The 27,094-nt window shown below is 51.4% G+C and overlaps 8 protein-coding genes across 8 annotated transcripts; 3 read left to right on the forward strand and 5 right to left on the reverse strand.

The window, feature by feature from the left end:
* Window positions 1-1,754: 1,754 nt before the first annotated feature.
* On the forward strand, window positions 1,755-3,611 carry VFPPC_03382 (hypothetical protein; the record flags this gene model as incomplete). Its single annotated transcript, XM_018282891.1, has 1 exon — window positions 1,755-3,611. One exon carries the CDS (start codon window positions 1,755-1,757, stop codon window positions 3,609-3,611), a length of 1,857 nt encoding a protein of 618 aa, XP_018147552.1.
* A 673-nt stretch (window positions 3,612-4,284) lies between these two features.
* On the reverse strand, window positions 4,285-5,478 carry VFPPC_03383 (small nucleolar ribonucleoprotein complex component (Utp5); the record flags this gene model as incomplete). The annotated part of the gene is made up of 1 exon (XM_018282892.2): window positions 4,285-5,478. The coding sequence occupies one exon, from the start codon at window positions 5,476-5,478 to the stop codon at window positions 4,285-4,287; it is 1,194 nt and encodes a 397-aa protein (XP_018147553.2).
* Window positions 5,479-8,639: 3,161 nt separating this feature from the next.
* Window positions 8,640-11,688, forward strand: VFPPC_03384 (transcription regulator BDF1; the record flags this gene model as incomplete). The annotated part of the gene is made up of 3 exons (XM_018282893.1): window positions 8,640-8,737; window positions 8,810-11,234; window positions 11,323-11,688. 3 exons carry the CDS (start codon window positions 8,640-8,642, stop codon window positions 11,686-11,688), a joined length of 2,889 nt encoding a protein of 962 aa, XP_018147555.1.
* A 2,900-nt stretch (window positions 11,689-14,588) lies between these two features.
* VFPPC_03387 (immunoglobulin variable region used by the ITC63B heavy chain) lies at window positions 14,589-16,484 on the reverse strand (the record flags this gene model as incomplete). Its single annotated transcript, XM_018282895.1, has 1 exon — window positions 14,589-16,484. One exon carries the CDS (start codon window positions 16,482-16,484, stop codon window positions 14,589-14,591), a length of 1,896 nt encoding a protein of 631 aa, XP_018147557.1.
* Window positions 16,485-17,298: 814 nt separating this feature from the next.
* Window positions 17,299-18,623, forward strand: VFPPC_03388 (transesterase (LovD); the record flags this gene model as incomplete). Its single annotated transcript, XM_018282896.1, has 2 exons — window positions 17,299-18,408; window positions 18,474-18,623. The coding sequence occupies 2 exons, from the start codon at window positions 17,299-17,301 to the stop codon at window positions 18,621-18,623; spliced, it is 1,260 nt and encodes a 419-aa protein (XP_018147558.1).
* A 308-nt stretch (window positions 18,624-18,931) lies between these two features.
* On the reverse strand, window positions 18,932-20,347 carry VFPPC_03389 (SET domain-containing protein; the record flags this gene model as incomplete). The annotated part of the gene is made up of 1 exon (XM_018282897.1): window positions 18,932-20,347. The coding sequence occupies one exon, from the start codon at window positions 20,345-20,347 to the stop codon at window positions 18,932-18,934; it is 1,416 nt and encodes a 471-aa protein (XP_018147559.1).
* Window positions 20,348-21,312: 965 nt separating this feature from the next.
* On the reverse strand, window positions 21,313-22,302 carry VFPPC_13458 (NmrA-like family protein; the record flags this gene model as incomplete). Its single annotated transcript, XM_018291235.1, has 3 exons — window positions 21,313-21,771; window positions 21,817-22,227; window positions 22,273-22,302. 3 exons carry the CDS (start codon window positions 22,300-22,302, stop codon window positions 21,313-21,315), a joined length of 900 nt encoding a protein of 299 aa, XP_018147560.1.
* Window positions 22,303-22,851: 549 nt separating this feature from the next.
* Window positions 22,852-25,099, reverse strand: VFPPC_13459 (Hsp70 family protein; the record flags this gene model as incomplete). The annotated part of the gene is made up of 5 exons (XM_018291236.1): window positions 22,852-23,184; window positions 23,244-23,772; window positions 23,830-24,081; window positions 24,136-24,735; window positions 24,909-25,099. The coding sequence occupies 5 exons, from the start codon at window positions 25,097-25,099 to the stop codon at window positions 22,852-22,854; spliced, it is 1,905 nt and encodes a 634-aa protein (XP_018147561.1).
* Window positions 25,100-27,094: the final 1,995 nt, after the last annotated feature.

The following is a 27,094-nucleotide window of genomic DNA, read 5'->3' on the forward strand; positions in this document are numbered from 1 at the left end:
GAACACCACGGTATCAAACGAGGAGGCATTATCGCGGATGTGACCAATTTTGCAAATGGTGATGACGATTGGAGGGGCCAGATGCTGGTCATGAGCTTCGTCGCGTGCGATGGGGAAACGTGTAGCGAAAGAGCATTGTCGAATCACGGCGAGTGCTACAAGACAGAATTGAGACGAACTTGTGTAGTGAGGAAGAAGCCGGAACTGTTTGTTGTATTGACCAGCGAAGGTTTTGTTACAAATGATGAACCTCAGTCATCAAGGCGACAGCCAACCAGTCGACCTCTTACACTTACCTGTCAACTGGTGATACATCAAGCGCCTGTGTAGTTGTTGGTGGCCCCGAGTCTCGGCACTTGCCATTTAGATGTAGGCTTCCTTCCTATATCGGATTGATGGCACTGGGCAAAAGCAGTCCCTGCAACTTGACAGTTGCAAGGTGTGGTGGCATTTGCGAGTAGCGGTGCAATATTACTGTACCTGCGGAGTATTGAAAAGGGAATTGAGTGTCTGGTCCGATTCAACGACAAACGTTGACCGTAAAGACTCCGTGCCCAAAGCGAGAGCGGAACATCGAATGTACCAGGCTCGCTTGTTGGGGACATGGAGACTTCCGCATTCTAAAAGTGGTTGGTTGTTGATCAGACATGGACCCAAGACATGCATGGCCGCTCTCGGCCAAGAGTCGAATGATTGTTGCAGACATGACAGGAGCATCAATTGATAGCAGATCTGCACGCAGTCAATTCTACCCCTCCACATTCCTCCCTGATTCATGACCCCAGATGCATTGTCGAAACAAAGGGCCCTTGGCGCCAGTTACCGAGGAGTGATAAGGTCTGGTGCCCGCGAATGGCTCGTAATGATGTCAACAGTGGTTGCATCTGGAGGCTTTTGGGCGTTCGCCATGGGTTTCGACTGAAAGCCAATCTTGTGTCCTCAGATTGAAGAAGGCTAAATGCGCTCCAGCTCATCAGATCCGCGTTTCGTTTGATGAATTTTCTGGTCAGCAATCGTCTGGTCTGGTCCGGAAAACTGGGCGAGAAATTCGGCATACCAGACCAAGCCAGACACTATTGACTTTCTGGTCCGGTCTAGTCATTGCCAGCTGAGATGCAGGGAAGGCACGAACAGTGAGGCGAGAGCCTAAAATTTGAATTGACCCGGGTCTGTACCTCGCCGTAGTCGCACAGTCTGAATTGACAGATTCCTAACGGTTAGATTAACAGCCAGCGGTCGGTTTTGCCGGTTGCAGCCTTGGATAAGGGGGCAGTGAACAATAGCTGAGACAGTGCGACATATTGGCTCCACTCTGTGCGTTGAGCTTTCTCTACACAGTTGGCGACCCCACCAGCCTCCATAACATCCTTTTGCCCCACAACCGTATTGAAGACTCACAAGTCGCCCGTCTTCGATTCCCATCGTGAGTTGGCTGGGTCGCTGATTGCGCACCCAGACAACTCCCGCTAGTTGTATTGGGCACCGGGACCCCTGGCCCCTCATTTATTACCTGTTTGTTGAAGATATCCTCCTTGTGCCATCGTAATTCCATCTACTCGGGCTTTATCTCTCCTATTTTCCATCAACAAAGCAGTCCTATTTCTGTCCTTTGTATGCCTTGACGACGAAACCTTCCGGGTCGCCAACTTGCCACACCGAGAGGCGTGCCTTGTTGCGTGTTCCCCTCTCGTATTTTTGCTGAGAATCACAACCACGAGTTGTTCTCGTTCAAGCGTTCCGAATAGCTTCTCGTCATGGCAAGCCTAAACCCTCCCAAGAGGCGCTTTGCCCCCGTTCCGATAGAGACGACTTTTCAATCGAACCGGAAAGGCACCTTGCCAGGCGCTCGCGCAGGCGGTCCAAACCCAGAGCTGACGCCTGAGCCATCTCCTCGATCTGCTTCTCCCCCAATTCCACAACCAAGGCAGAGACGTCGTTTCAAGCCTCAGTTGATTGAGACGTCGAGAAGAACCAGGAGGGTGGGGGACCCGGGCCCGGCTACGAGGCCGACCGACAAGACTGACATTACCCCGTACACAAACCACATCTACGCGGCAAAGCCCAAGCCCAGGAGGAAGAATGGAGAGGGGCTAGATGACGAATCAATTCCGTATGTACCGTCGACCAGGCGGGAATCCGAGGATGAAGGTGTCAAGGAGTATTTGTTGGAGATTGCAGCCAAGGAGGCGGCAAGGCAGATGGAAGAAGCTGCTCTTGCTGCGTTCCCAAACAGCAGAGCTCGTGAGGGTGGCGTCGCACATTTCTACTTTCGAGAGAGCTCGGACAGCGATAACTCTGCAGAAAACACCCCGCAAAACCACGAAAATGGTGCCCAACCTAGGGCTAGGAGAAAATCTTCAAACTTGGGGCTGAATTGGTGGCATAAGCACATGCAAAACCATGCTGAACAGTTAGCATATGAGCGGGGGGATGATGAAATGGCGCTGGATATGGATGATGGGGATACCATGATGCGGACAGATTCGGATCTGGACAAGATGGATCTGCCTGTACCTCCCGATCCATTGTGGACTACGACCAATAGGATCGCGCCCGATGACAGAAGAGATTCCATGGCTGAACTACAAGACCTACGGGATGCCCTGACACCTTTTGCACGATCAGATGCTGGTTTTACGACCGGCAACAGATTTTATCACGGAGATGCTGCCTATGGCCAGCCCTACCCGGATCAGAGAGACGTCGGATTCAGCCCGCTTCCTCGCCCGGGGGATCGCGGTCCCGATATTGGATTCGGCCGGCCATTTGGGGCATTTGGCTTAAAACCAGAGGACCCCAAGCTGCATCTTTTGCGGCAAGCCGCGTCGCCTCCGATGCTCGGCAAGGACCTACAGTTTCGGCGATGTCCGTCTCCGAAACAGACCAAGTTGGAGACGGACCATCCGTTTGCAAACCACGACCTTTACAAAGAACAAAACCGAGATGTGACGGGCCAAGGTGGTCTCTGGAGAGGGTATTGCTGCAGGTCAGAATCCAACAATGACTATGTCGTCCCGGCAGACTTGCACGGGGCAAACATGCTCGTCACGCCCTATCCGCCGGCCAGTCCCCGGGACCTCGGTGGATACGACTCCCGATCAATGAGCGAAGAGCCAGAGTCGATGTTTTCATCCTCCAACTCGTCTGAGAGCTTGAACAACTGCACCTCAGCCCGGGTAGATCAACGTCCCCGAAGCGGTCAATCCAAGGGCTTGCACATGTTGCACGGTCTTGACGATCGACTTCGCCGTGAGAAGGCGCAAGTCGAACGCGACGAGAAGATTGCTTCAGAGTTTGACGACGAATTTGTCACACAAGTATACAATTACTTGTCGCTTGGCTATCCGGCCATGGCGCGCTCCTTTGACGAAGAATTGTCAAAGATCAGCAGAGTTACCGTAGAGGAGCTCAGCGGGGGGGACGAGAAGCAAATGGCCAAGGGTCACATGCTCGAGATGAACCTACAAGAAACATCCGAGGATGACCGATGCCCGAGATGGAAAGCCCTTAGGACGTATATTACAGAATGGGCCCGACAACATCCCGACCTCGACAATCTCGATCCTTTAGCGTGGGGTGTGCGAGAACGCCGCGGCAGCTGGGCTATCTAAGTCTTGCTGTGTCGTCCCTCACTAACATCGTACATTACCACCGAAAACTAATACATACCCAACACCACCACCCTCGCACATCCACACGACTAGCGAATACTACAAAAGAATCAAGACACATATATACCAAATATTCTTACCTAGACCAAGACCAAGATACATGACCACCAAGTGGCCAAGCGAGACAGCGCCTGCTTGCTATATCTATATCATTTCTACATATTTTGCCTCACAGTGGTTTGGACGCCACACTCAGCGATTGACTTAAAATCGGTGTTGGATATTTTTCATGGACAAAAATTCGGATAAGGTAGCATATCTGCATTGTGCGGGCGTCCTCTAGGATTTAAAGCCCAGTGGAAATTTGTTGGACAAGCTGTTTGATAGCGTAGCAATGAAACTTTTTTTCACCGCATTTACCCACAAGTTGTGCATGATCACATTGGAAGTCATGCGTGTTGTTCACATTAAACACTTGAATACTGTATCCATGTAATATTGCGCATCCCATATCTACAACCCAACGCCATGAAGCCAAATAGCTTTTTCCCATCTGTGCCTTTTCCCCCTCATGCAACTACCGCAACTTAAATAAAAACAACCAGCCAGGCTATGATTACATTCCCATCTGATCTGACTATTGCCCTGCTCCTCCTCTATTGCTTTTAAACTTTCATTTCCTCTTTGAAAACGACTTGCCTACTTTCTGCATTTTTGAAGGCGGCGCTGCCTCAGCATCACTTTCTTCCTCTTCGCCCGCTGAATCATCTACATCCTCGTGATCAACTTCATCTTCGTCCAACGACTCCTCCGCCGCTTCACTATCATCATCCTCCTGCACATCCGAATCCTCCTCCTCGTCTTCCGAATCTCCAATCCCATTAATCATGGGAACATCATCATCCTCATCATCATCCCGTCTTGACCTACCGCCATTAGCGAGGTCCTTCCTGCTAATGGGGTCCGTCTCGCCCTCCACCCAGATAACATCGTCATCCTCCTCAGCGTCGTCGCCAGGCCCCACGAGGCCAGTTTGTCGTTGCATCTTGCGCCGTAGCCTCATTTGCAGTTCCAGCATGTCGAGTTTACCCTTGAGCGCGAGGAGACTGTTCAGCCCCTTGGCTCGCTCTGCCAGCACCTTCTGCAGGTTATTCAGACTGTGTACGACTTTGGGCTGTGATGCCAGTGCGCCGCCGTGTGCGATGAGCGTCCATTGCACCCAGGCCATGAGATTTCCGGCGCGGCCGGGCCGGCGATATAACCGGGCGGCGAGCTTGTTGAGGAGAATCCCGGCGAGGGAGCTGTCTATTGTTTCGATGGTATTTCGGACGGTGGTGACATCTGGGGTGTGCAAGCATGATTCGAGGAGTTCGGTGTCGTCCGTTTTTAGAGCCTGTGTCAAGACAGTGGTGAGAGATTGGTGAGAGGGTGGCACAATGGCCGTTCGGGCGGGTTGTGTCGTCACGGTTCCTGACATGGATTGCTGAAGGAGGGCTGGAACATCGATGGCGTCGTTTCCTCGTAAGAGCTCGCCGAATGATGGTGATGTTCCTTCCTCGTCAGACTCTTCTGCTTCCGCATCGTCATTTTTAGGCTTGCCGTTTAATTTGGTCACGACGGGTGCCTTGAGCGGCGGTTTATCGCCATTGGTCTGTTCTACCGCGGCGGCGTCTTCTTCGTCGGTAAACTCCTCGTCGCTGGCGGAATCAGAGGAGATTTCAATGGTTTCAACCTGCGAGCCTTGGACGACGTCAGGTGCGGCGACGGATGTCCGAGATTCGTCAATGGTGTTCTTTGTGGGGAGTTTTGCGGCCGATTTTACAACCGGCGCAGCCAGCTTGGCTGGCACTTTTCGCTTCGTCGACATGGGCATTTGAGAGGTGTGTGTGAGTGAGGCGGGATATATGACGAATGTGGTGTGTTGTGTGCGTGTGTCGAGAGATGAGGTCGTGGGAGGATGAAGGATATGCTCAAAAGATCAACTGCAAAACCATACAGATGCACCGGTCCCTAGTAGCGGGATTGCTTATAGATAGAAATTGTGGGAAAGCAGGTAATTCAATGATTCGTACGTGTTGCGTGGGCGTGAAGCTGATCATGGATATTCAGCAACAGCAACAGAGGCACCTGGGTCTGGTTGCAAAATTTCACGGCCTGCCACTGTCGACGAGCGAACTTTTTTTTTTGGTCCAGCCGCTGGTACTCACTGCGTCCCCACAATGAAAGTATCGTGTGGTGCGATAAGGCATGACATAAGCAACGAGATAAGATATGAGTCACATGAGTGGTCACATGAAGATTAGATACGCTCCATGCCCAGTCAGGTTGATGACTCATCCAGTCATGCCTTCTTCCTTTCTTTCACAAGCTGCAAAACAATGGGTCTGTCTCAGTATCAGGAGGCTGGAATCACAACCTATGGCCCCTGTTTGCGAACGCTTCATGATTGGGTGGCCTCGTACTGGGTTTTCTGCTCCACACTGAGTGCCACTTTCAAAAAATAGTTCCCTGTGATTGGTTTCTTGCCTGGAATTGGACCCAGTCGTCGAAAATGAGGTCATGCACAGAGCTTCGCCGAGTGCGTCGTGTCATTGGCTGCATTCAGGGCATGGACGACCCGGCCACCAAAAATTTTACGAAGCGATGGCTTACCCTACATGCCAGGCCGTTTTCAGTGTGTTGAATGGGCAAAAGGCCACGAGTCAATGCGCCACGACTGGGAGGGCTCGTACCTCATTAGAAGAATAACCCCGCGTAGGACATGTCCCCTGTAGAAGCGCATCTAGATGGATCTTCCATGACATCCGTGTAAGTCAAGTGGGAACATGGACTTTAGAACCATTGTTCTAGTGGTTCTGGTGGAATCGGAGGTAAAGAGAGCTGTGGTGGGGAATGCGTATATCTACGTTGTAGGAATCTGTGAATCGATGCAGAGTCTGCTCGTTCATTTGTATTGCTAATGCGATCTGCGTTGGACCGTTGCTGCGATCTGTGCCAATGAAGGAGAGAGTCACGGGCTGAGTTGCCTTTCAAGAGGTGAAACAAACAAAGGAGGGAAAAGAAGACACTTGTTATTGGACTTGTACAGTAACTCTCTGTTCCATAATTAGGTAGCTAACGGTCATCTATAAACGATTCATGTTGGCACCATATAAAGCTACACTGACAACAAATCGCATGCTAATGTTTCTGCTCTCAGCGGGCACCAAGCTTGTATGTTGCGACCGCATCTAACTTTGTAAGGTTTACACTTGTCGTCTGGGTTAAGTTAGTAACCTTTCGCCCATCTTTGAATGTTCTCGAAAATAAACTGATTGGATGAAGTAACTTGTTTCCAAGCTCCGTGTTCGGCTTACGCTATTATCCATACTTGGGATAATCATGCATTTGCGTGCACGCGTGTAATAAAGAACGAGCTTTAATGCCTCTTCTGTAAAAGTCTGAATGTGTTGAGTTCCGGGGAGGTCCAAGTATTTAAATGGCCATGCCCTCACCAGATGGAGGACTTGGATCGATCAACTCCATCCTCATCTTCAACCTCGGTACTCCGTACTTTGCAATATCCGATCAAATCAAGTGGCCCCGAGGGGTCGGACAGTGGGAAGAATTCTGATCAAATTGGATCAGCACTTCTTTACCGGTATTTCATTGCCGAGGCCTCTTTGGAAATAAAACGCTCGATGTCATGTTCGATGATTAATTTGGACGTGGGGGACTTTTTCGGGTGTAAAAGTCCATGCCACAGCAGGGAAACCATTTACTTATGTGCATTCGTGATTTTTATTTGGGTCACAATAACCAGCGACACGCGCTTTACCCAACTGGGCCAAATTGTGGCTCAAGTGGCTGGAGCTCACCCCTCGAGGCGAATTTTTTCCGCCCCAGCCATTTGTCTACGCCCCGTTAGTCACAAGTCAACGTTTCGACCGATTTTGCCTTTCTCTCTCATAAATACCTTCGCGCCTCCAACCGGCGAAATCTTACTGACGTGCACGCGCTTTTCCTCGCAGACGCCCCCATTTCGCCCCCCTCCGGCCACCGCGACCCGCAACGCCTGGAAAGCTACTTACGAGGTACGTTCCATTCGTTGCATCCCCGTACAACCTCCTCCCATTCCAGGAGGCTGCGCAGGTAACACTCAAGTTCCGCGCCTGTACCTGCTCCCAGCCTCTGGCTCTGGTTTCCTCCCAGCACCAAAGTCTACTTGAGTAGTCTGGTGGTTAGCAAAGCAAAGCTGCATGCACCTACCAGACACCTACCAGACCAAACCACACACGCAGACACGCACACACACAAGCATACACTCGCTGCACCCGCCCTGCACCCGCATACGGCGCAGCTTCTGAGATGCAGCTCAGGCGCGACCAACCACCGCTGCCTTCTGCCCATTCCTGTTCATCATAAAATAGAAATTCATTGGTGTCGCATCTTGTTTGCCACCTTTGACCTATTTTATTTCCCTTTTTGCTTCGCGCCGACTTCTTCCCCTTGAATTATTGCTCTGTTGACGAAGCTTTTCGTCCGTCGCTTGTTCCAATCGCGTTGCGCCCACCACTCGCGCCGCAAACACATCCGCGCGACCCTCACTCAAAACACACCTTGACTTGACATTTGTTTGCGCCGCACGTATGGCCAACTGTTAACACCTGCCACAGCTGTCAACTGTCAGCTATAGGTGCATATTTATCAAGCATACCGTTGCATCTCTGACGATAACAACCTTTTCCATTTTTCAACCTGCACCTCGTGTCGCGACTAGGTGGAAGCTTTTCCAACAGCCCGTACGCCTGAAGCTTCAGCCTAGCGCTCCTCGCCACCGAAGCTTCTCGCCGCCCCAAGCTTATCACAGAACCCCGCGCAACTTCAACAAGGCATATCGCGACCCTCTGCCACCGGGTGTGTCACGCTCGTCTCTGTCGATACGTCATCTCTGGCGTAGAACTCGAGCCATTACCAGACATTCCTTTTACGCGACAAGGGATATTGGTCCCAGTAGCTAAACCTGCCACATCAATACGAATGACGACCATGGAATCGTCTGGCCCAGACGCCCCTGTGCTAGATCCAAAGCCGCACGATGCTGTGCCCGAGAAGGAGCAAAATGAGCAAAAGTCAGAGTTGAATGGGTAAGCAAACCCCGACATGCCGCAATGCGCTTGATGCGCTGCCTATAGTCACTAACAATTTCCACAATGAAGCCATGTCGACGACACCGTCCCTTCGTCAGAATCCCTGCCGGAGCCTAGAGCTGTGTCACCTTCGGAAAAAGCACCGACCACCGAACAGCCGGCAGACACAAAGCCAGAACCAACGCCAGACGTCGAAAAGCCGCTGCTAAATGGCAATAGTCCGCCAAACGAAGAGGCCAAGCCAAGCACTGGCATGACCACAGAGCCGGTACAGGACTCCGCTCCCAAAGTCGATGAACAGGCCAAAGAACCTTCGCCGCCAGCAGCTAAACAACCTGATGTTGCTTTATCAAGGGAACCGGAGGAGGCAGCACCGACTTCAGAAGAAAAGGACCAGGAATCCACAAAAGCATCCAATGATGCCGCGGCACCCAAGCAGAGTTCCTCACCACCCCCTGCGACGGAACCTTTCGAGGTCAAGCGGTCCTCAGAGGAACCTGTAACGGAACCCATAAAAGAAGAAGTGAAGGAACCGGTGAAGGATACAGCCAGTGAGGTCGCGCAAGACACGGAAATGATTGATGCACCCGCAGAGAAGGCCGATGAATCCGAAGAGTTGCCGGCTACGGGCGAGCCTGCACCTACGTCTCAGGATGCCGCTGGTCTGCCTACTTCCGAAGTAGATCTCGGTCCAAGCAGCATGTCCCAGCTGGCCATTGACACGACCGAGAAAGCTAGCTCTCCTGCTGCAGGGACCAGCGACTTGCCCATGACCGAAGCCCCGAACGTCAAGGTTGCTCGAGAAAGAGAAGACGATGCCAACGAGGAACCTGCCCCTAAAAGAGCCAGAACTGAGCCGACAGAAGACGAAGCTATCCCTGTATCATCCGCAACCGATGCTCCTACAGATGTTCAGGCTGAAGTGGTCGTCTCTGGCGGTGATCCAGGTCTTTCTGAGACCGCTCTGAACTCATTATCCAACTGGCAGGATGAAGCAACAAGCAAGCGAGAAATCTCTCCCTTTCAACGCCGTGAGATGCGGAAGGTCATTGGGCGTGTCAAGAAAACCAAGGCTGGCGGCCACTTTCGAGATTCCGTACAGAAGCTATGGCCGAGCTTGTGGGAAAACTATGTCGCCAAGGTTGACCGCCCCATGGATCTCGCTGACCTCGACAGGAAATTGCGCGATCTGAATGGCCCGCACAATACTTATGGTGACTTTCGCTCGGATCTTAGACTGATTTTCGACAACGCGCTGTACTTCAATGGTCCAACCCACGATATTACCGCATCGGCTCTCACAGCTGTCAGAGCTGTGTGGGAAGAAGTGCTGCCGATACCGTCTGAAGAGCCTGTGAAGCCAAAGGCGATCCCTAAGCCCAAGCCTGTTCGTGAATCTCGCGCCGTAACCAATGCCGACGCTGCTCGCCGACAATCCGCAGGCCCAACAGCCAGCCCTGCGGCAGAGGCACCCGTAAGCAAACCTGCTGCTGCCTCGACGCAGGATCAATCCGCAGATCGTCGCAGCTCAACAGCGACGGAGGGTGATCGTCCAAAGCGAACAGTCCGTGCACCAAAGCCAAAGGACATCGATTATACAACCAAGCCATCTCGAAAGAAGCTTAAGCCAGAGCTTCAGTTTGCCGAGGAGGTCCTTACTGAGGTTATGTCTCCGAAGAACTATGAGCTGAATGCCTGGTTCATGGAACCGGTGGATGCCGAAGGTCTCAATATTCCCGATTACTACTCCGTCATCAAGAAACCCATGGATTTGGGTAAAGTCTCTCGCATGCTCTCCGCGGGTGAAATTTCGAATCTGAAGGACTTTGACAAGACAGTTCGACTGATCTTCGACAATTGCTTCAAGTTCAATGGTCCAGTCGAGCAGGGAAACCCAGTTTCGGCCATTGCGAAACAGCTGGAGGATGTATATCTAGCGCAGATGAAGGGCAAGGATGCCTGGTTGGCCAAGTATGCAAAGGCGAACGCCCCAGCCTCCGCGTCCAACGCCAGCGACGAAGAAGAGGAGGAGGAGGAGGAGGAGGATGGTGACGATGCGGGAGAGATTATTGTCGATAACAAGGCCATTGAGGAGCTCCGAGCTAAGCTCGATGAAGAGACTAAGAAGCTTAACGGCATGTTCCTGACTGCAAACCAAAGCATGATTGACATACAAAAGAACATTGTCCAGATGATCCAGGAGACTTTGATCGGAAAGGCTCGCGAAGAGAAAACAGCACGTGCAAAGGCCAAGAGTGAGAAGCCGAAGAAAGCCCCTGGCAAGTCTGCCAAACCCAAGGCAGCAGGCTCCGGTGGTCGAAAGTCCACTGGAGGTGCCAGTCAGCCAAAGAAGGCTGGAGGTTCAAAGAAGGCTGCCACGAAAAAGAGTCTTACCGCGGCAGACAAGGACCAGATTGCCAATGCCATCAATGATTTGGATGGAGCTTATCTTGACCGGGCGATTGACATTATCAAGCGTGATACTGGCCAGAACGTAAGTAGACCACATGCATTTTGTCGAACCCCAAAGGCGGCGTGGTTCCAAAGTTAAAGTGTGATGCTAACTGAACTGAAATGAACAGGAGAACAATGATGGCGAACTTGAGTTAGACATCGACCAGTTAAGCAATGATGCTCTTTTGAAACTTTGGGAACTTTGTAGAAAAGCGCTCCCGAACTTTGCCAAAGACTCAGCGCCCATCGTCTCACAAGAGGTCAACCGGTCTTCTGGCAAGGGCGGCGGTGCCGCTGCGTCAAAGGCGGCAGCAGGAGGGAAGTCGAAGAAGAACAAGCCCATGAGCGCACAAGAGCAAGAGGCCCGCATTGCGCAACTGAGGGGTCTGCAAGACCTATACAAGCCTGGTGAAGGGCCTCGTGATGAAACTGAGGTAATCCAGCGTACTCCAGGAGCAGAATCCAGCGATGATTCCGACTCGGAGGAAGAGTGAACCTCTCTGGGCAAATTGAGAGCCATTGATTGATTATGAGTAAAACGAGGTTATTGGACGGCGTTGGCGTTGATATCGAGTCTGCACTGCTCAGCAGCATTTCCCATTGTGCACAGGATTGAGAAGTCGCGTGTCTCGAAAGGCAACAGGGCCGCCTTTGGTCATATCCATTATTGTCACTTGTATGATGCTCGTAGTATCATACAAGTTTGGCTGGTCGCCTTTTTTTTTTTTTCAACCCCGTCTTTTGAATGTCGGACCCATGGCAAAGGATGGAGCCGGGACGAGCTTGTTTAATACGATCTTGGCTCCCGTTCGGCAGACGTCGCTCGGGTGTGCGATAATTGGTTGAGGGCGAAGGGGTAGGTAGTAACTGCTTTAAGGGGTTGGCGCTAGGCGTATTGTCGACGAGGTCGGCTTGAGTTAATCTAGGGGGCATTTGTTCCAGATAAAAAGGATAGGGCAGCAGTGGGCACGTCGATGCTCCACTGCTGTGTTGTAGGATGGCGAACATGTACATTAATTCCCGCGGAATGTTTGAGTAAATAGATGAATACCGCATCTTGAACACATACGTGATCGTTGTGACTTGATGTGCAAGAAGAAAGGTCATCAAATTGTTGAGAGTTGGTGAAGGGATGGCCAATCTACCCATAATCGTGTTAGTAAAGTTTGTACCGCATATTCAGTCGCAACGCATCGGTTTGCTAGTGTAGAGCGTCAGGTCGTGCGACCTGCGTTCTGTAGGACAATACTCAACCGGCCGTAGTTTGTCCGGCCATGACAAACTTGAGAAATGAATATCCTGCGAGGACTTGTTAGCATAGATATCTATTGAGGATGCAGATGTGGCTTTGAAGACGCTGCTGCGGACATATGAGAGAGTCCGTATGTCTGGAGCGACATCTTTCGACCATGAAGGACTAGCTTTCTAACTTGTTTCAGTAAGTAAAGCACAAGGAAGGAAAAAAGGACGGTAAACTGGATTGAGCGCATCGGGGACAAATCTAAAGACAGGTCGTGGCGGACGGCGGGAAGGTCATGGTAAAAACTTAAGAGACGGCTGGGGTCGATGGAGGAAGATGGTGGAGCCGACATCACCAAAAACCCAAATCTCTGTACCGCCAAGCGTGAGATACATTGAACTTGGGCACGGGACTTTGAGCCTGGCAATTTGTGCGTACGTACCTCCAGTCAGGGTTAGACAATGCATGAAGCCCTGAGATGAAGAAGCAGATGGGATAGTGCGTGGACTGAAATGATTGGTCACAGGCAAGCTACATGGGATGACACAAGGAAGGAAGGAAGGAAGGAGCGAGTGTCGTGGGTGCTCTTGGTGAATGCCTGGTTGGATAGGAGGTTACGTTTTTTTTTTCATGGTCAGATTGTGGATTGTCGGGGCAGCTCAAGCCTTTTGAGGAAATTTATACTTTTATAGTTTCAACTCTATGGCTCTTTTACCAGGCACATGCGATGTAGGCTGACCACACTAAGTCACGCCGGTCTGCAGACAACTGCTCCGCCATCAGTCACTCGTCTGATGAAGTCGGCACGGGCAACTTCCTCCTTAAGCGATTACATATCTCAACATAATCCCCTTCTCCTTCTGGGGTGATCTCGCCGTGCCTCACCAGGAAGTCAATCATGACGGGACACACATTCGGTTTGAACTCGCCCTTCAACATCCTCTCTCTTAGTTCATCGCACCCCATCAGTATGAACTCTTCCACTTCGCCGTCCTGAGGGCGCGGAACCACATCCTCTGTCAACTCCATATCATACACGTACAGAACTTCCGAGTGATGCAGTTCGGTGCGCCGGTTGCGGTTCGCCATGGTCAGCACGCCCACGCTGCGGACTTGTCGGGCAACCAAGTCCTCAGGGAGGGACGCCTCTTCTGTAGCCTCTGCGAGAATGCAATCTAGCGGTGAATTGTCGGCCTTCACACCGCCTGCTACAGTGCTGTCCAGCATACCCGGGTATGTGAACAGTTTGGGACTACGTCTTGCTACCCAGACCTTGATACCTGCAGGTGTTCGAACGAAGCACGTCAAGTGAGCTCCTCGGGTGGCGATTCCAAACAACGACGCAGCAAAGCGTTCTATTTGGACAAATTCTCTGGCACCCATGAGGAGGAAGTGTTCGCTGTGCATGCCGTTGAGTAAGGGGAAGACTTTGCCGTCTATGGCAGCATCTATGGCATCTTGAAAGGCGGCGTTGGCGTGAGATGATAGCGAGGTATTTGGCGGAGGGGGGCATAAGATGACTTGTCTTGTTTCGTGGTTTATCGTGAATGATGCCGGCCAGGGCATGGACTTGATGGTACTGGGATGGATATAGCCATGGGTTCTGGTGTCTGGAGCCAGCAGAAGGCGGTAATAGGGCTTGCAGTTTTGTTCAAAGTCTAGCGGCACACTGTATCACGGTTAGATTATTGGAAACGACATGAAGAGGGGCAAGTACCTAGGTATGCAATGATCTGTGGTATTCTGGATTGACACTCACTTGTCTACGATGGCGATGAGGCTCAGCAGTGAATGCTGCTCGAGTGCGTCACTTTGGCCCATTGCCGCTGACTCGGAGGGGAGCCAATGACAACTGTCGAGTTTGATGTCAGATATGTAACAACGGGTCCCCAATGTAAAAAGCAAGGTTAATTGAGATCAGGGGAGTTAGGTTAGGCCATCGAAGGTTGTCCAAATATTTCATGATGTGCCTTCATGAGGTGACTTCCAGAGAACAGATGGATGAGTGGTCTATTGTGGAGTCTTGCTCGACCAACCAACTCCCAGACCTCACTGCTTATGGGAACTGCTCACTGTGGATGTGACATCAATGGATCAACAGCTTGACATTTACATTTCATGCATCCAGCTTCACGGTCGCTGATTAACGCCTCGCTACAATGAATATGCCTTCTTAGCCGACAACCCTAATAACCACCCACCAATATTCCCTCCAGCTGTAGGCCGAACGTCGCCTTCTATTGGGCTGTCATCATCCGATTCCAAATCCTCAATCCACTCATGCTTTCGGATTTCCCTTTCTGCCACGGGGAAACCGTCACAACCCCGAAGCCAGGTAAAAACATTTCTAGTTATCATTTCCGAGACGTCATCCTCCATATCCACGTCATCATAAATAACAGCAGCGCTGTTCCACTGAGCCGAATCCCCAGCCTTATGACGAAGAGTAGCTGGCAGTACCTCGTTCCCTTTCTCATCTAAACTCCCGTCACTGTCGCAGTTCCAAGTAAAACCGCCGTATACGAGGCCATGAGATGCCGAGCACAAAACGTGCCGACGAACATCAAGGTCCGTGTCCTCCAAAGCAGTACAGCCGAACGGAGCAAATGGAAATAGCGGTGGAATAGCGTGGTCTCGTTCGTGGGACAGATACATCAGCCGGCATTCGTCAGCCCGCGAAATCTGTTGGGGAACAGAGGCAGCTTTTGCGACGAATCCTTGAATAAAGGATACATGTGTTCCGGTCCAAGCAGCGGCGCTAAGATCGACTTTCCACCACCCAGCTCGGGCTTCTCGGAGACAGCGGGCGTCAGCGCCTGTGATGAAGGCACCAAGCCAGAGAAATCCCAAGGCCGGATCTCTGCTTATCAATGTCCGCAAGCGCAGGTGCGGGTCACTGGCTTTATCGGAGTCGAGGAATGCGAATGAGCCTTGTAACCAAGCTCCACAGACATTACAGTCCACGTCGGGATCGAAGAAGACGCTGTTCAAGAGGCTTTTCATGGCTCGCGAGTTGCAGCTTAGAGTGAGGAGTCGATCTAGTTGACGGAGTTCCCCGCCCCAAGCCGAAGTTGCCTGTTTTCTCTGCTGCCTATTTGGCGACTTGGGTTGCAGTCGCGGGATAGGTAGTTTGATACTTCTTCCGTCCAGCTTTGCCACTGGGATAAGTAAAGCCGCCGCGAGGGCTGCTTGGCTCTGGTCTGCGACATCATGGAGAGCACAATACTCCGACAGGTAGTGGAGAGCAGTGCTGAAGGACGCAGGGCGAAAATCGGTGGTGCGTGAGGGAGGCCGGGTGTTTGCCGAGATGAGGAAAGTTGGGTGAGGCTGGATTCTGACGGCCCATGGTGCGTAGAGAGGGAAACCTTTATTGTTTCTGATTGAGGCGGTCCAACCAGCACCTGTTGACAGGACGGCTGTCCACCACCGAGCAGCATCACCATCCACATCCCCTACATCTACTACAATAGGAGCATCGTTGCCTTCAGGTCCCCTCGATGTACTTCCGCCGTTTAGCTGATCCGTGTTGTTATACGTAGGCCCATGTGCTCCAGGAATAAGTTCTGCCCATCTAGCGGAGAGTATATACGCCCAAGCCAACGTAAGCACGGGAACGTGGTTGCTCTTGGTGTTAAGATAATCCGCAGCCCCTATTCCCGGATGTGAGTCGGAAACGAAGACAATCGTCGTTGCGGAGTTTGAAGCCACCTGAAAAACCACATCTTCCTGAAATGGCAGGAGATCGCAGAGCCCTTGGGTGGTTGTCCACGTAGTTTTACCGCTTGCGGTGACCGTGTTTGAGAAAGACTTGTCCAGAGTAAGACTTCCCGGGAAGTATGGATGGTTGGGCAATGCCAAATAAACGTCGTTGACGCACTCGTGTGGGAGGTTCGAGGTGTTATCCGCCACGGCTCTGTCCCAAAGTGCAGACCATGTTCTGTATCCTCTCTCATATGTTGCCCTGAAGGCTATCTCGCTCGGATGAACTGCATCTTCCATCAACAACATGTCTAGTTGAATATCTGGTTGCTGAGGAGGGGAGAATCCCATCTTGGTATCCTCCCGGTGTGCAGGTGCATGTGTGGAGCCGTCATCGCATGCAAGCCGTGCCAATTCAACCAATTATTGCAGGCCATTGTGAAGCGGAAGCCTGCACAGAGCGGCGCCGAGAGAGCTTGAACCATCATGAATTTCTATTCTGGCATCACTCCCGAGTTGATGTTGAACTTGGGCGTCGGACAACTGTCTAACAACCACTTGACTCTGTATAGAGTGGGGGTCAAACATGAAGTATTTAAACCCGTAAAGGTATCACATATCGCAATGTATAGTGACGCGTACTGTGATGTGTTGTTGTATACGTGGATATGGGCAAATACATTTACCACAGACTGTATATAATTGACATCACGCACATGCCCCATCTAATAATAAACCTGAGTTGAACTCTGGGGAGGTGAGATTGCTGCAACCTCCTCCACCGATCAGTCAACTCCAGGTCCAAGCTAAATCTAGTGGCGGCGTCGTCCCTTTGTGGAAGAAAGATTAACCTATCATATTGCTCCCCTGGTCTCAACCGGACATAATTGAGCCCCCACCTCCACTGGCGGAACTCCTTTGCCGAGGCAAAACTGGTCAGTGCTCGGTTCCTTGAATCTTGGCGCAATCGTGTATTCTTGGTGGATTGGAAGGGGGACACGTTGATGTCGCATTTTCATCATTTACACTCACTTTTTTCAGGTATATACTGTTCAGTTGTTGTTCACCAGCATCTTAGGAACTCAGACCCAATCCCCGCACCCATATTCACGCATCGTCACCCCCCTCTGAATACACAATAGACGAGCACTGCAAAGTAGCCAGGATGAACAAGCTCGATGACATCCTAAGACGATACACCGTCCAAGGAGAGGACACAAAAAACAAACTCCTCGGAGCTGCATTCGTAGTCACCGACAAACAAGGTAGACACCTGCAACTCACTCACATTCCTCCAAAGCTAATCCCCCCAGGAACCATCTACAGCGGCGCAAATGGTCGTCTTGACCTGGACACCAAATCACCCATCTTCACAGAGAAGACATTCACATGGGTAGCATCACTCACAAAACTCGCCACCACCATCTCCATCCTGCAGCTCGTGGAGCAGGGCAAACTCAACCTCGACGCCGACACACGGCACCTCATCCCGCAGCTGCAAAATGCCCAAATCCTGCGTGAATTCGACGACAACGACAACCCCGTCATGGAAAACAACAACAGCCCCATCACCATGAGGCAGCTCCTCACCCACACATCCGGCTTCAGCTACGAGTTCTCGGACCCCGTTCTGCTGCAGTGGTCGCGCACCCAGCCGAACCGGCACGTCTCGCGCATCCAGTGGTCCAGACTGGAATTCACTACGCCGTTGCGCTTCGCACCCGGCGAGAGCTGGGGATACGGCGTTGGCCTCGACTGGGCGGGCCAGGTTCTCGAGGCTATCACTGGTAAAACACTCGGGCAGTACATGCAGGAAAACATCTTTGATCCGCTGGGATTAAGTGATACGGGGTTCTGGCCGGAGAGAATTCCACACACGGCGTCTAGGACGCTGCAGAATGTGCAGAGGACAAAGGACATGGGGCTCTCGGAGGCGTACTGGCCAACCCCGGAGAAGCACGAGATTGAGTCTGGTGGCGGTGGGCTCTTCACAACGGCTAGTGACTATGCGGTGTTTTTGAGGGCCTTTCTGACGGGGAAATTGGTCGGCGAGGAGACGATGAAGGAGATGCGTACGTCGCAGTTGAATGAGGCGCAGAGCCAGTTCTTCAACATGATTGCGTTTCATCCCATGGTCCATAATACGTTTGCGCCAGAGTTCCAGAAGGGGACCAAGATTACCCACGGACTAGGGGGCATGGTGAATATCGAGGATGTGCCGGGGAAGAGAAAGGCGGGCAGTATTGCGTGGAGTGGGATTTTGAATAGTCGATGGGTGAGTTTTTTTTCTAAGTGGTTTCAAATGGTTTCTCTTTTTCAGTGTGAGCTAACGAAGTGCAGTGGGCGGACCCGAAAACCGGCATTGCAGGCGTTCTTGTCGTCAATGTTCGTCCGAATGGTGATCCTGTGGTGGCTAAACTGTACGATGAGTTGGAATATGCGGTCTATGGGGAATTGTTGGGCGAAAAGGCTCTTCAAAGTCGCATTTAGTCTACTTTAACTGGCACATTTATACTATATTAGATGACGACCTTATGTTATTTACGTTGTTCAAATATAATTAGACGTCCAAAGTTTCTCGTCCAAGTACAATGTATGGCGTGACATATGTTTCGTTCATTCTACTATACTCTATATCCTTCCTGCCCCTATATACCCAATTCATGACATGACGTTATATCCCCTTACTCAATCCAATATAATCTAGATGTGTCCATTCCTCCCATCCCATAACCGAATTTATCGCTCTAATTCTATCCCAAACCCATCTATCATTACCCAACCATCTACCCTATCCATTACTCATAATCATCATCAAAAATCTCATCCCCACTCATCGACTCCAACACCCCCTCAAGCACCTTCCTACACCTCCCCCTATAATCCAGCGCCAACCTCTGATTGCGCGTCAAATCGCCCTCATCACCCCCCACAACCTCCACATCCGTCTCGCTCAACCTCTCCAGCTCCTGAAGCACTTTATGCTGGATAATCGCCACCGTCTGCTGCAGAAACATCCTCGCCTCGCCATCCACTCTGCCGGAGAAGAAGCGATCCCGCTGGTACTTTTCCGACGCGGCCCCCTCCGGCACGGGGATAAGCACACCGCGCTGCTCGGGCGTGGTGAGCGTGCAAAAGATGTCCCAGACCATTTCGGGCTGGACGTGCTTGAACGATCCCAGGACCTTGGTGGACGGGTCCAGCGTGAGGGACTGCTTCGATCGGCCGAGGATGGAACTGGGGTGGGACAAGGGCCGCAGGGATATGAGATACTCCTCTGATGCTTGGGGCGCGGTGGTGGTGCGCTTGCGAACGTGGGTGTAGTCGTTGTGCAACTCCTTTGTGGCGGGGAGCATGAAGCCATACCCCAGGAGGAGCTCGGCATTCGTCTTCATGCTGTAGTTGTTGAAGACCTGCTGCCCCGGCTTGTGCGTCCTGCCGACCTTTAGCGAACAGTGTTGCTGGTCGTTGTCCAGGTCCCAGCGGATCTCGGTCGTCATGTCGTGGTTCCCAATGTCAAACAGCGGCAGCAGGACGGAGAAGTCGTCCATGCCCACGCCCGGGGGGAGCAGGCGCTGCTGCTTCTCTGACAGCACCAGGCTCGGTCTGAAGCTGCGGCTCGAAAAGATGCAGTACGCCCACTGGTACAGCTCCGTCGTGAGCGCCTTGTTGAACGCCTCTGCGTCCGCGTCTCCGGCTCCGTGGAGGCACAGCAGCTCCCTAGCCTGTTTCAAGTCCCGCTTCACATCGTTTCTGATCTTGTCGATGCCGACTTCGACATTCGTCCCCTCCAGCAGCTCTGCTTCGTCGTTGGGCCAAAACGGCGCCAGTGCCCAATCTGCCCTACTTGCTTCTCCTGGTTGCGGGAGGGCCTGGATGTACGGGTGCCAGAAGGACTTGTCGCCCTTGAGATACTCCTTGATGAGGAACAGGCGCCCGACTACATGGGGAGCGGCCCCGGCCAGGAAGTCGTTGGGGAAGGCGTTGGGGCTGCTGGTCCCTTGCTCGGACACGGCGTTAAAGTAGGAGAGGGTGAGAGAAGTGGGAAGTTGCACGATGGGCTCGTAGGGTTGCACGGGTGACTTGGCGGATGGTTTGACGCGGAATGACAGGCCGGTTTGGGCATCTTGATAGACCTCGATGGAGGGATGGAGCGTGGCTCCGTGGGATGTGGCCCAACCGACCAGGGTTGCTATGCTGTTCTGGATTGCCATTGTGTGATGAGTGGTGAGAGGGTGTGGCAGATGATGGATGGTGTCGCTTGTTTCCTATTTTACATGGATGGGAGCGATGCGCTGCTGGAAGAAGTTGAAGATGGTCGGTGAGAAGGATCTCGGTGTGCCAGAGCAGCCCAGAGGAAGGACAGCAGCGACGGTGTTTGAACAAGTGTAGCCTGACCAACACTAGCGCAGGCGACGACGATGTGTTGTTTGAGTGATATGAGATTGGCCGTTTATAGGCGCATAAAGTCGAGGGCATGGTATCTAGTGTCCACTGTGGAAACTTTTTTGGTTCGTAAATCTGTGATTGACGGGAATTAATGCAGTCGATGGCGGTGGTGAGGTGGGGCCGATGTTCGTGAAAGTACGGAGTATACATGTATGGAGACATGGATGCAGATGGAGAGCGTCATGTACTCCATTCTGTGGCTTAATTTATTGTGCATGAGATGGATACTTTTTTATCAGCATGGATACCTATCTTTTCTTTTTTTTTTTTCTTGTTCTTGGTGATGCCCAAAAGGTGTAGATGAATTGGTCACCTTGGAATACACACTAATACGCACCATATTTATCAGATGTGCCGGACGGCTTCCATCCTCATGAGCCAAGTACTTTGGCACTTTCATCTCGGCGACGGCTAGCCTAGAAAACTAATAAACTGCACATGGCGTGGTACGGACCGAACTTAGATTGCAGGCGCAACATTATAAAATGACCAATGAAGCCAAATTCCCGTGAGTTTAAGCTAACATTCAAGATCAATGAGTCAACAAAATAGCCCAGCGCAATTAACACCTGCCCATTATCACACTTCGCCCAAACTACCTCATCTGCAATCACTCATGCAAACAAGACCCCGGAACAACCTCAAGTAAACCACCAGACATCAAAGTTGTAAAGCACACAGCATCACCACCACCAAATAACAACACCCTCACCCACTCACCTCAACACCATCATACTCCCACCACCCTCCCAACCGTCCCATCAACATCATCACCCAAAACCCCAACCCCAATCCTCCCATTCGCAACCCCCCAATCCCTCACATAATCCGACCTCAAGCCCTCCAGACCCCCAAACACCGTACCACGCACCAACGCAAACGCACCCCCAAAATCCCCCTCCGCCAACCTCCTCCTCCCCTCACGAACCTGCTCCTCCGTCGTAGTCCTCTTAACCGTCCACGCCGTGCCGGTCGCAGACTCCAAGGACCGTAGAATCTCATTCTGCGTAGTCTGCACGGAGTATATGTAAATGTACTCATTCTTGACTACGTCTGGGTTTCGCAAAACCGAGACGACTGCATCACTCAGCGCCTTTTCATTCGTAAGTGTAAAGGACTTGTTTCCGTCGTCCCAGATGGTTGCTGTGCGGGTTGGGGTATCAAATTCCAGGAACCCATTGCGTAAGCCCTGTAAGATCAGTACTCAGTCTTGGAGTCGGTGAAATAAACATACCCAGTCGAATAACCCGCTCGTAGCAATCCCCGTCCACGATATACTGCCCTCCCTGGTCCTCAAATACGCAATCAGGTCGTACTTCTCACGAAATAGCGGGAGAAGCTCCAACACAGCTTCTGTCTGGCTACTTGCCGAGAATTCAGACGGGATAAACAGCTTCACACCTGCTGTGATAGCCGCGTCAACAAGTTTCTTCTGCTCGTTGAAGCCTGTGGCCCCAAGGGCTGAAATCACAACATCTTGGCCTTGGAGGATGCTGTGTAGGTGTGTGTCCGAGAAATCTGTTTTGTGGACGGTGACTCCAGGTGGGAATGTGGCCCGGCTCTCTGTGCGGGATACCACGCTGATGGTAAAGTCGGAGGCTTGGATGAGGCCGCTGAGGATGATGGACCCGATGCTCCCGCTCGCCTGGGGGTGTTAGTGTTTGTTTGTATTGGTGGTGGAGGAGCTTACGCCGATGAGTGTGATGTTTTTGTAGGTCATTTTGGTTGGCGTGAGTTGTGGGGTGTGGGATGAGCAGGTTGTAAGTTGATGCGTTGAATGTATCTAGCAAAGGTTGATATTTTATATACAAATCACACAACTACTTGAAGTTTGTGGTGAACTTGGGAAGTAACCGCGCGCTTATGCTGACAGCTGCATTGTGCCGTATTCACAAGCATATCGTAATACTTAGAAAGCATTGACAAACCAACCGGGCAAAACACATGAAATCACGCAATCCCTGCAATACGTGCCTGTTGTTGGTTGTAGAGTCCTCGGGATCCTGACAAATAGAGTCTGGTGAGTTGGATTGTGGATGTTGTCCGCTGCCACCAATCAGGTGGAACTGTCAGACTGTATCCGGCTTACATGCATAATCTTGTCAACTGCATCCAACAGTGCCATCAACACTTCCCAATTATAGTACAGCAACGAGTTCACTATTGAGGATACAATGAGAGTGCATCTGTAAAATGTCATTAAACACCATGCCAATACGCTGTTCTACCAGTCTACCATGCACCTCAATCCAAATCCATCCATCCCACCTTAATGAAATTCAGCTTCCACCCGTCCATACCGCACCCCATCAACCTTCAACTCGAATCCTAAACCTGCACTATCCACAATCATTTCAAGCGTAAAGTCGAGATTGTCAAACTCAACGCCCCTAGTCGTTGTCAAACGGGTAAAAAGACTCCGCGGCACGGCATTCAAGTCCGTCGTTAGAGTGCAAACATGTATCAAGTCTCGTGTATAAGCGGCTGGAGGCTCATCGGCATCGCAGGCTATCAAGTCGTCCGTCACAATGAGGGACTGACCCGGCCGGAAGTTTCGAGTATAGTGGAATGCAATTGGGGATAAAGGTGACAGAGCCTCGCCCTAATCTCGCCGTTAGTATTGCAAATTCAAGATTTGTGTCAATTGCAGAAACAGCATACCTTGGCAATGTGCCACTGCATCCGATCCGAGACCATCCACCGTTCCCACAGCGGCGACCAATATCGTTCACTGACAGAGTGCTTCTCCTCATCATATACCGTTGCATAGGATGTGCCGTAGTGCATTCTGGACTTTCGCGAAATGACCATGTTTCCTTCCAAGCCTCTTAGAACTGCTCCACGAACAACAGCCGTCCAAGCATATACAGGCTGCATGACTTCTATCGAGCCATTCTCTTGCGTCGCGCTGGCGGTAGCGTGAGTCGGTCGTTCGCTGTACGGAGGAGGTGCGGCGCTCGTAAAGTGCGCCTTTAGTCGTCGGTAGAGGTAATCGCTCTGGCCGAAACCACCGACAAGTACAATTCCAGACACGATGCCGCCCTTGGCACGCAGTCCTTCAACTTGACCCTGGACCAGGTCACATACCTCCTTTACCACTGGTTCAAAGATGTCTTTGACTTGCTCGGCGCTCATGACCAAGAAGCCAGAGTCGAGACCAGCTTCTTCATCGTCTGGCAAACCAGGGAAGCTGTAATTATGTCAGTACAATGGTGTGATGCATTGGTGAGAATCCATGACAACTTACGGAACGTTAATTTCTTGGTACTCGTCTTCGTTAAAGTTGCGCTTCACAAACTCTTCAAAGTACTTTAACCCCATTTGCCAACTCTTTCCTTTTTTCGTCTTCATCTCATCAAATCGTGCCTGTCCCAGTCGATTCCGAACGTGTTCTTCAAATCTGTAGTTGAGAAACGCGCTTCCACAGAGACCACCGGTGCCCACAGCGGATTCTTCCACCCGTAGAGGCTTCAATGACATGATTTTGTATGCAATCAGACTAAAACTGTTAGCTACCCCGAAACCATGCTCTCTGCTACGGACAAAAACTCACTCAACAGTACCACCACCTGCATCACAGACGATAAAGTTATCTCCAATGTTGAGGTGATTTGGTTGTATAGCCTTCAACGTATACACAGCAGCTGCTTCGGGTTCGCTAATCATCTGAATCTCAGAACGGCTACCCATGCCAGCCCGCTCTGCAGCCAACAAGGTCGTGTTTTTGGCGGCATCACTCCAAACGGCCGGGCAAGTAAGAACAAACTCGACCTTGGTGGACGCCATGAAGGACTCGCCATACCGCCGAGTCAGTGTATCCATGGTGTGCTTGTAAATCTGCGTTAAATAGTCGCTCACGGCATCAACGACATTCTTGTTGAACCGTTTTAATTGCGCCGCGGTGTCCAGGGGGCTGACGTAGAATGGTAGCTTTTGGGACCTATCAAGGAACAGCTTGATGCACCTCAGGCGGGATTCCTCGGGGCGGAATTGGAACCCCCATTTTGATGTTGGTTCTGCTCCTGGGGGGGAATTGGCAGGAAAGTCATAGGCAATTTCTGTCGGCACCTTGTCGGAGGTGATGCCATTGCCACCTGGCCATGTCTTGATGATTTCGATGTCGTCAGGGGTAGACGTGTATACGGCGGCAACTCTAAGTTGGGGTTTTGTCAGCTTCGAGATGAGACATATCCAAAGCTCTGTACTGAAGATGACGATGAACAGCCCGCTGTCCATGTTTCCATCCTGACCAACGTCTCCCGCAGAATTTCACTCATCCCAAATCTCGAGATACTCCAAAAGCAAAACACAATACACAGTACATACCCAGAAAAGGTTGTTCCAAAGTCCACACCAACAATCAGCCGGTCACTAACTGGCACCGGCTCACGCTGCTCCCTCACCGGCCCATTAATCGCCTCAGTCGAGCTCGGCGGCGTATAACTAGTAAAATAATTCCGACTGTCCTGATTCCGCCTACTGGCAGGTGAATTCCGCAAGGGCAAGTTGAGGCTCATGGCGGCGGCGTTGGACGCGTTGCCCGGCGAGGTATTTGCCTGCATCGGAAAGCGACAGAGGGGCGTCGACAGTCCCCCCGTTTTCAAAGTGGTGTACGAGTTCCTACTTTCTTTGGGTTTATGCGTGGCGATGGCTTCCTCGCGGCCTGTAAAAGCAGACGATGCTGATGCTTGATCTCATGCCACCCCAAGTATCATTATGCGGCGGCGGCGCAAGGGGACTTTGATCTTGCGCCAAGCGGCAAGCAGACCAGAAAGATTGATTCTGCACGCCGTCGACCAAGAGACCCCTTCAACGATGAAACAAGTCGGATAAACCGGGCAAACTCCCTCCTCTTCCTGATGATGTAGTTGGGTCAAAACGGCGATGAGTCTAGTACGATTGCGCCTCGCTTTCGGTGGTGGGGTCAATTCAAGATGACAGACTCAGCCAAGTGCTCACTGCTCACCTTGGCAGGTCGAGTCAAATGAGTGTGCTTGTCTGTGGTCTGGCGTCAAGTTAAGGTGGGCTTTTCTCAGCTCGGTGCGGCGCAGGAGCTGAAGTGAATGCGCCGCCTCAGCTTAATCTAATAAAATCCGTCAGCCATCAAGAATGAGGGAATCGTTGTGTCAAAAGAGGTTCTACCGTGCGTTCAACAGGACCAAATGAAAAATCAGTGTCGCATACATGGAAGTACGGGCACAATGGCTCGTTTGCGCCACTTGACATTCAATCTTGACTATGCCAATTCCTTACCCTACCAGCGGCCATCAATTGAATGGGATCAAATGTAGATACGCCGACAACAACAACCAGGTGGAATGTGCAAAAAGTTGGTCGCCTCGCGAAACAGGCAGCAAGACGCAAAAGTCGAATTTAAAAGAAATCGAGATGCCGCAGAATCATTCAATTGAGGAGAGAAAAAGAGAACAAATCGGATAAAAGGACAAGTAAACACGTATTAGTCCAAACTCACCCGTCGTATTCTGCTGCCTGCCAGGCGGCGCTTTCCATCAGCTCCAACTCCGACTTGAGGTAAGGTCTGGCTGGTAAGGTGCCCATTTTTCCAGCCGTCAATGTGGAGAGAGGGACGAGAACAGGCACAGGAACCGCAGATTTCATATGGACAGTAGCACGTGACGAATTGATCATTGTCTGGTCTGTTCGTTGACGATAATCGCGGCATGACTGAAGCAAAATTAGACATCGTTCACTCAAATTCATTTGATTACGGTACAGTATTAATACCAAGATGTTAAGAGAACTTGACACAAAATCAAAGACAGCAAGTGAATGTACCACCAGCCCTCAGGGCGGTCACCGCTCGCGTCACCAGGCAGCACTATTATCATCCAACACAGAACCACAACTCGCAGATCCCTTCCATCTTCCCAACAGACCAGACTAGTCCAGCACATTGGATGCAGGCAGGCAGCATTCATTCATAACCACAAACATCTTTCCAAACGCCATGCTTTGGCCCCTTGCAGATGCAGATGCGGATAGAGAGTGCTCCATGCTGTCAATCTTCCGCTCACTCGGTCTGCCTATCTGCATCGCTGCATGCATGTGTCGTCACAACAGCCTTCTAGGGATCTAGGCCAGGCACGTCAACGCCACCGTTCTCTTTGCGAGGACTTCAAATATTCATGTTGGCCATTGACAAGCTGATCTCACTTCGTTAGCCTCGCCCTATCAGGCACCTGTTTATACTGACTGCCCCCTTGAGTAATGAGTAAGTCATCACGACTTGAATCAATCACCCCAAATGACACAGCAGTTGTGCCTCTACATTCACATTCATTGGCTTCACTTTCATGATACTTGACTAGGCACACACTCACCCCCAGAATGTCGGTCCTTGCATGTCTTGTTTCGCCCGCTTCACAGTTCATGCATGACTACGCTGTTTCACACAACTTGAAAGTATCCATGTCACCAGTCGACGACATCTGCACTTGGCGTTACCATACACCACCTACTCACTAGCTACAAGCTGCAACTGCAACCAGACA

Source organism: Pochonia chlamydosporia, chromosome 2, assembly GCF_001653235.2.
Source record: "Pochonia chlamydosporia 170 chromosome 2, whole genome shotgun sequence".
NCBI classification, from domain to species: domain Eukaryota; kingdom Fungi; phylum Ascomycota; class Sordariomycetes; order Hypocreales; family Clavicipitaceae; genus Pochonia; species Pochonia chlamydosporia.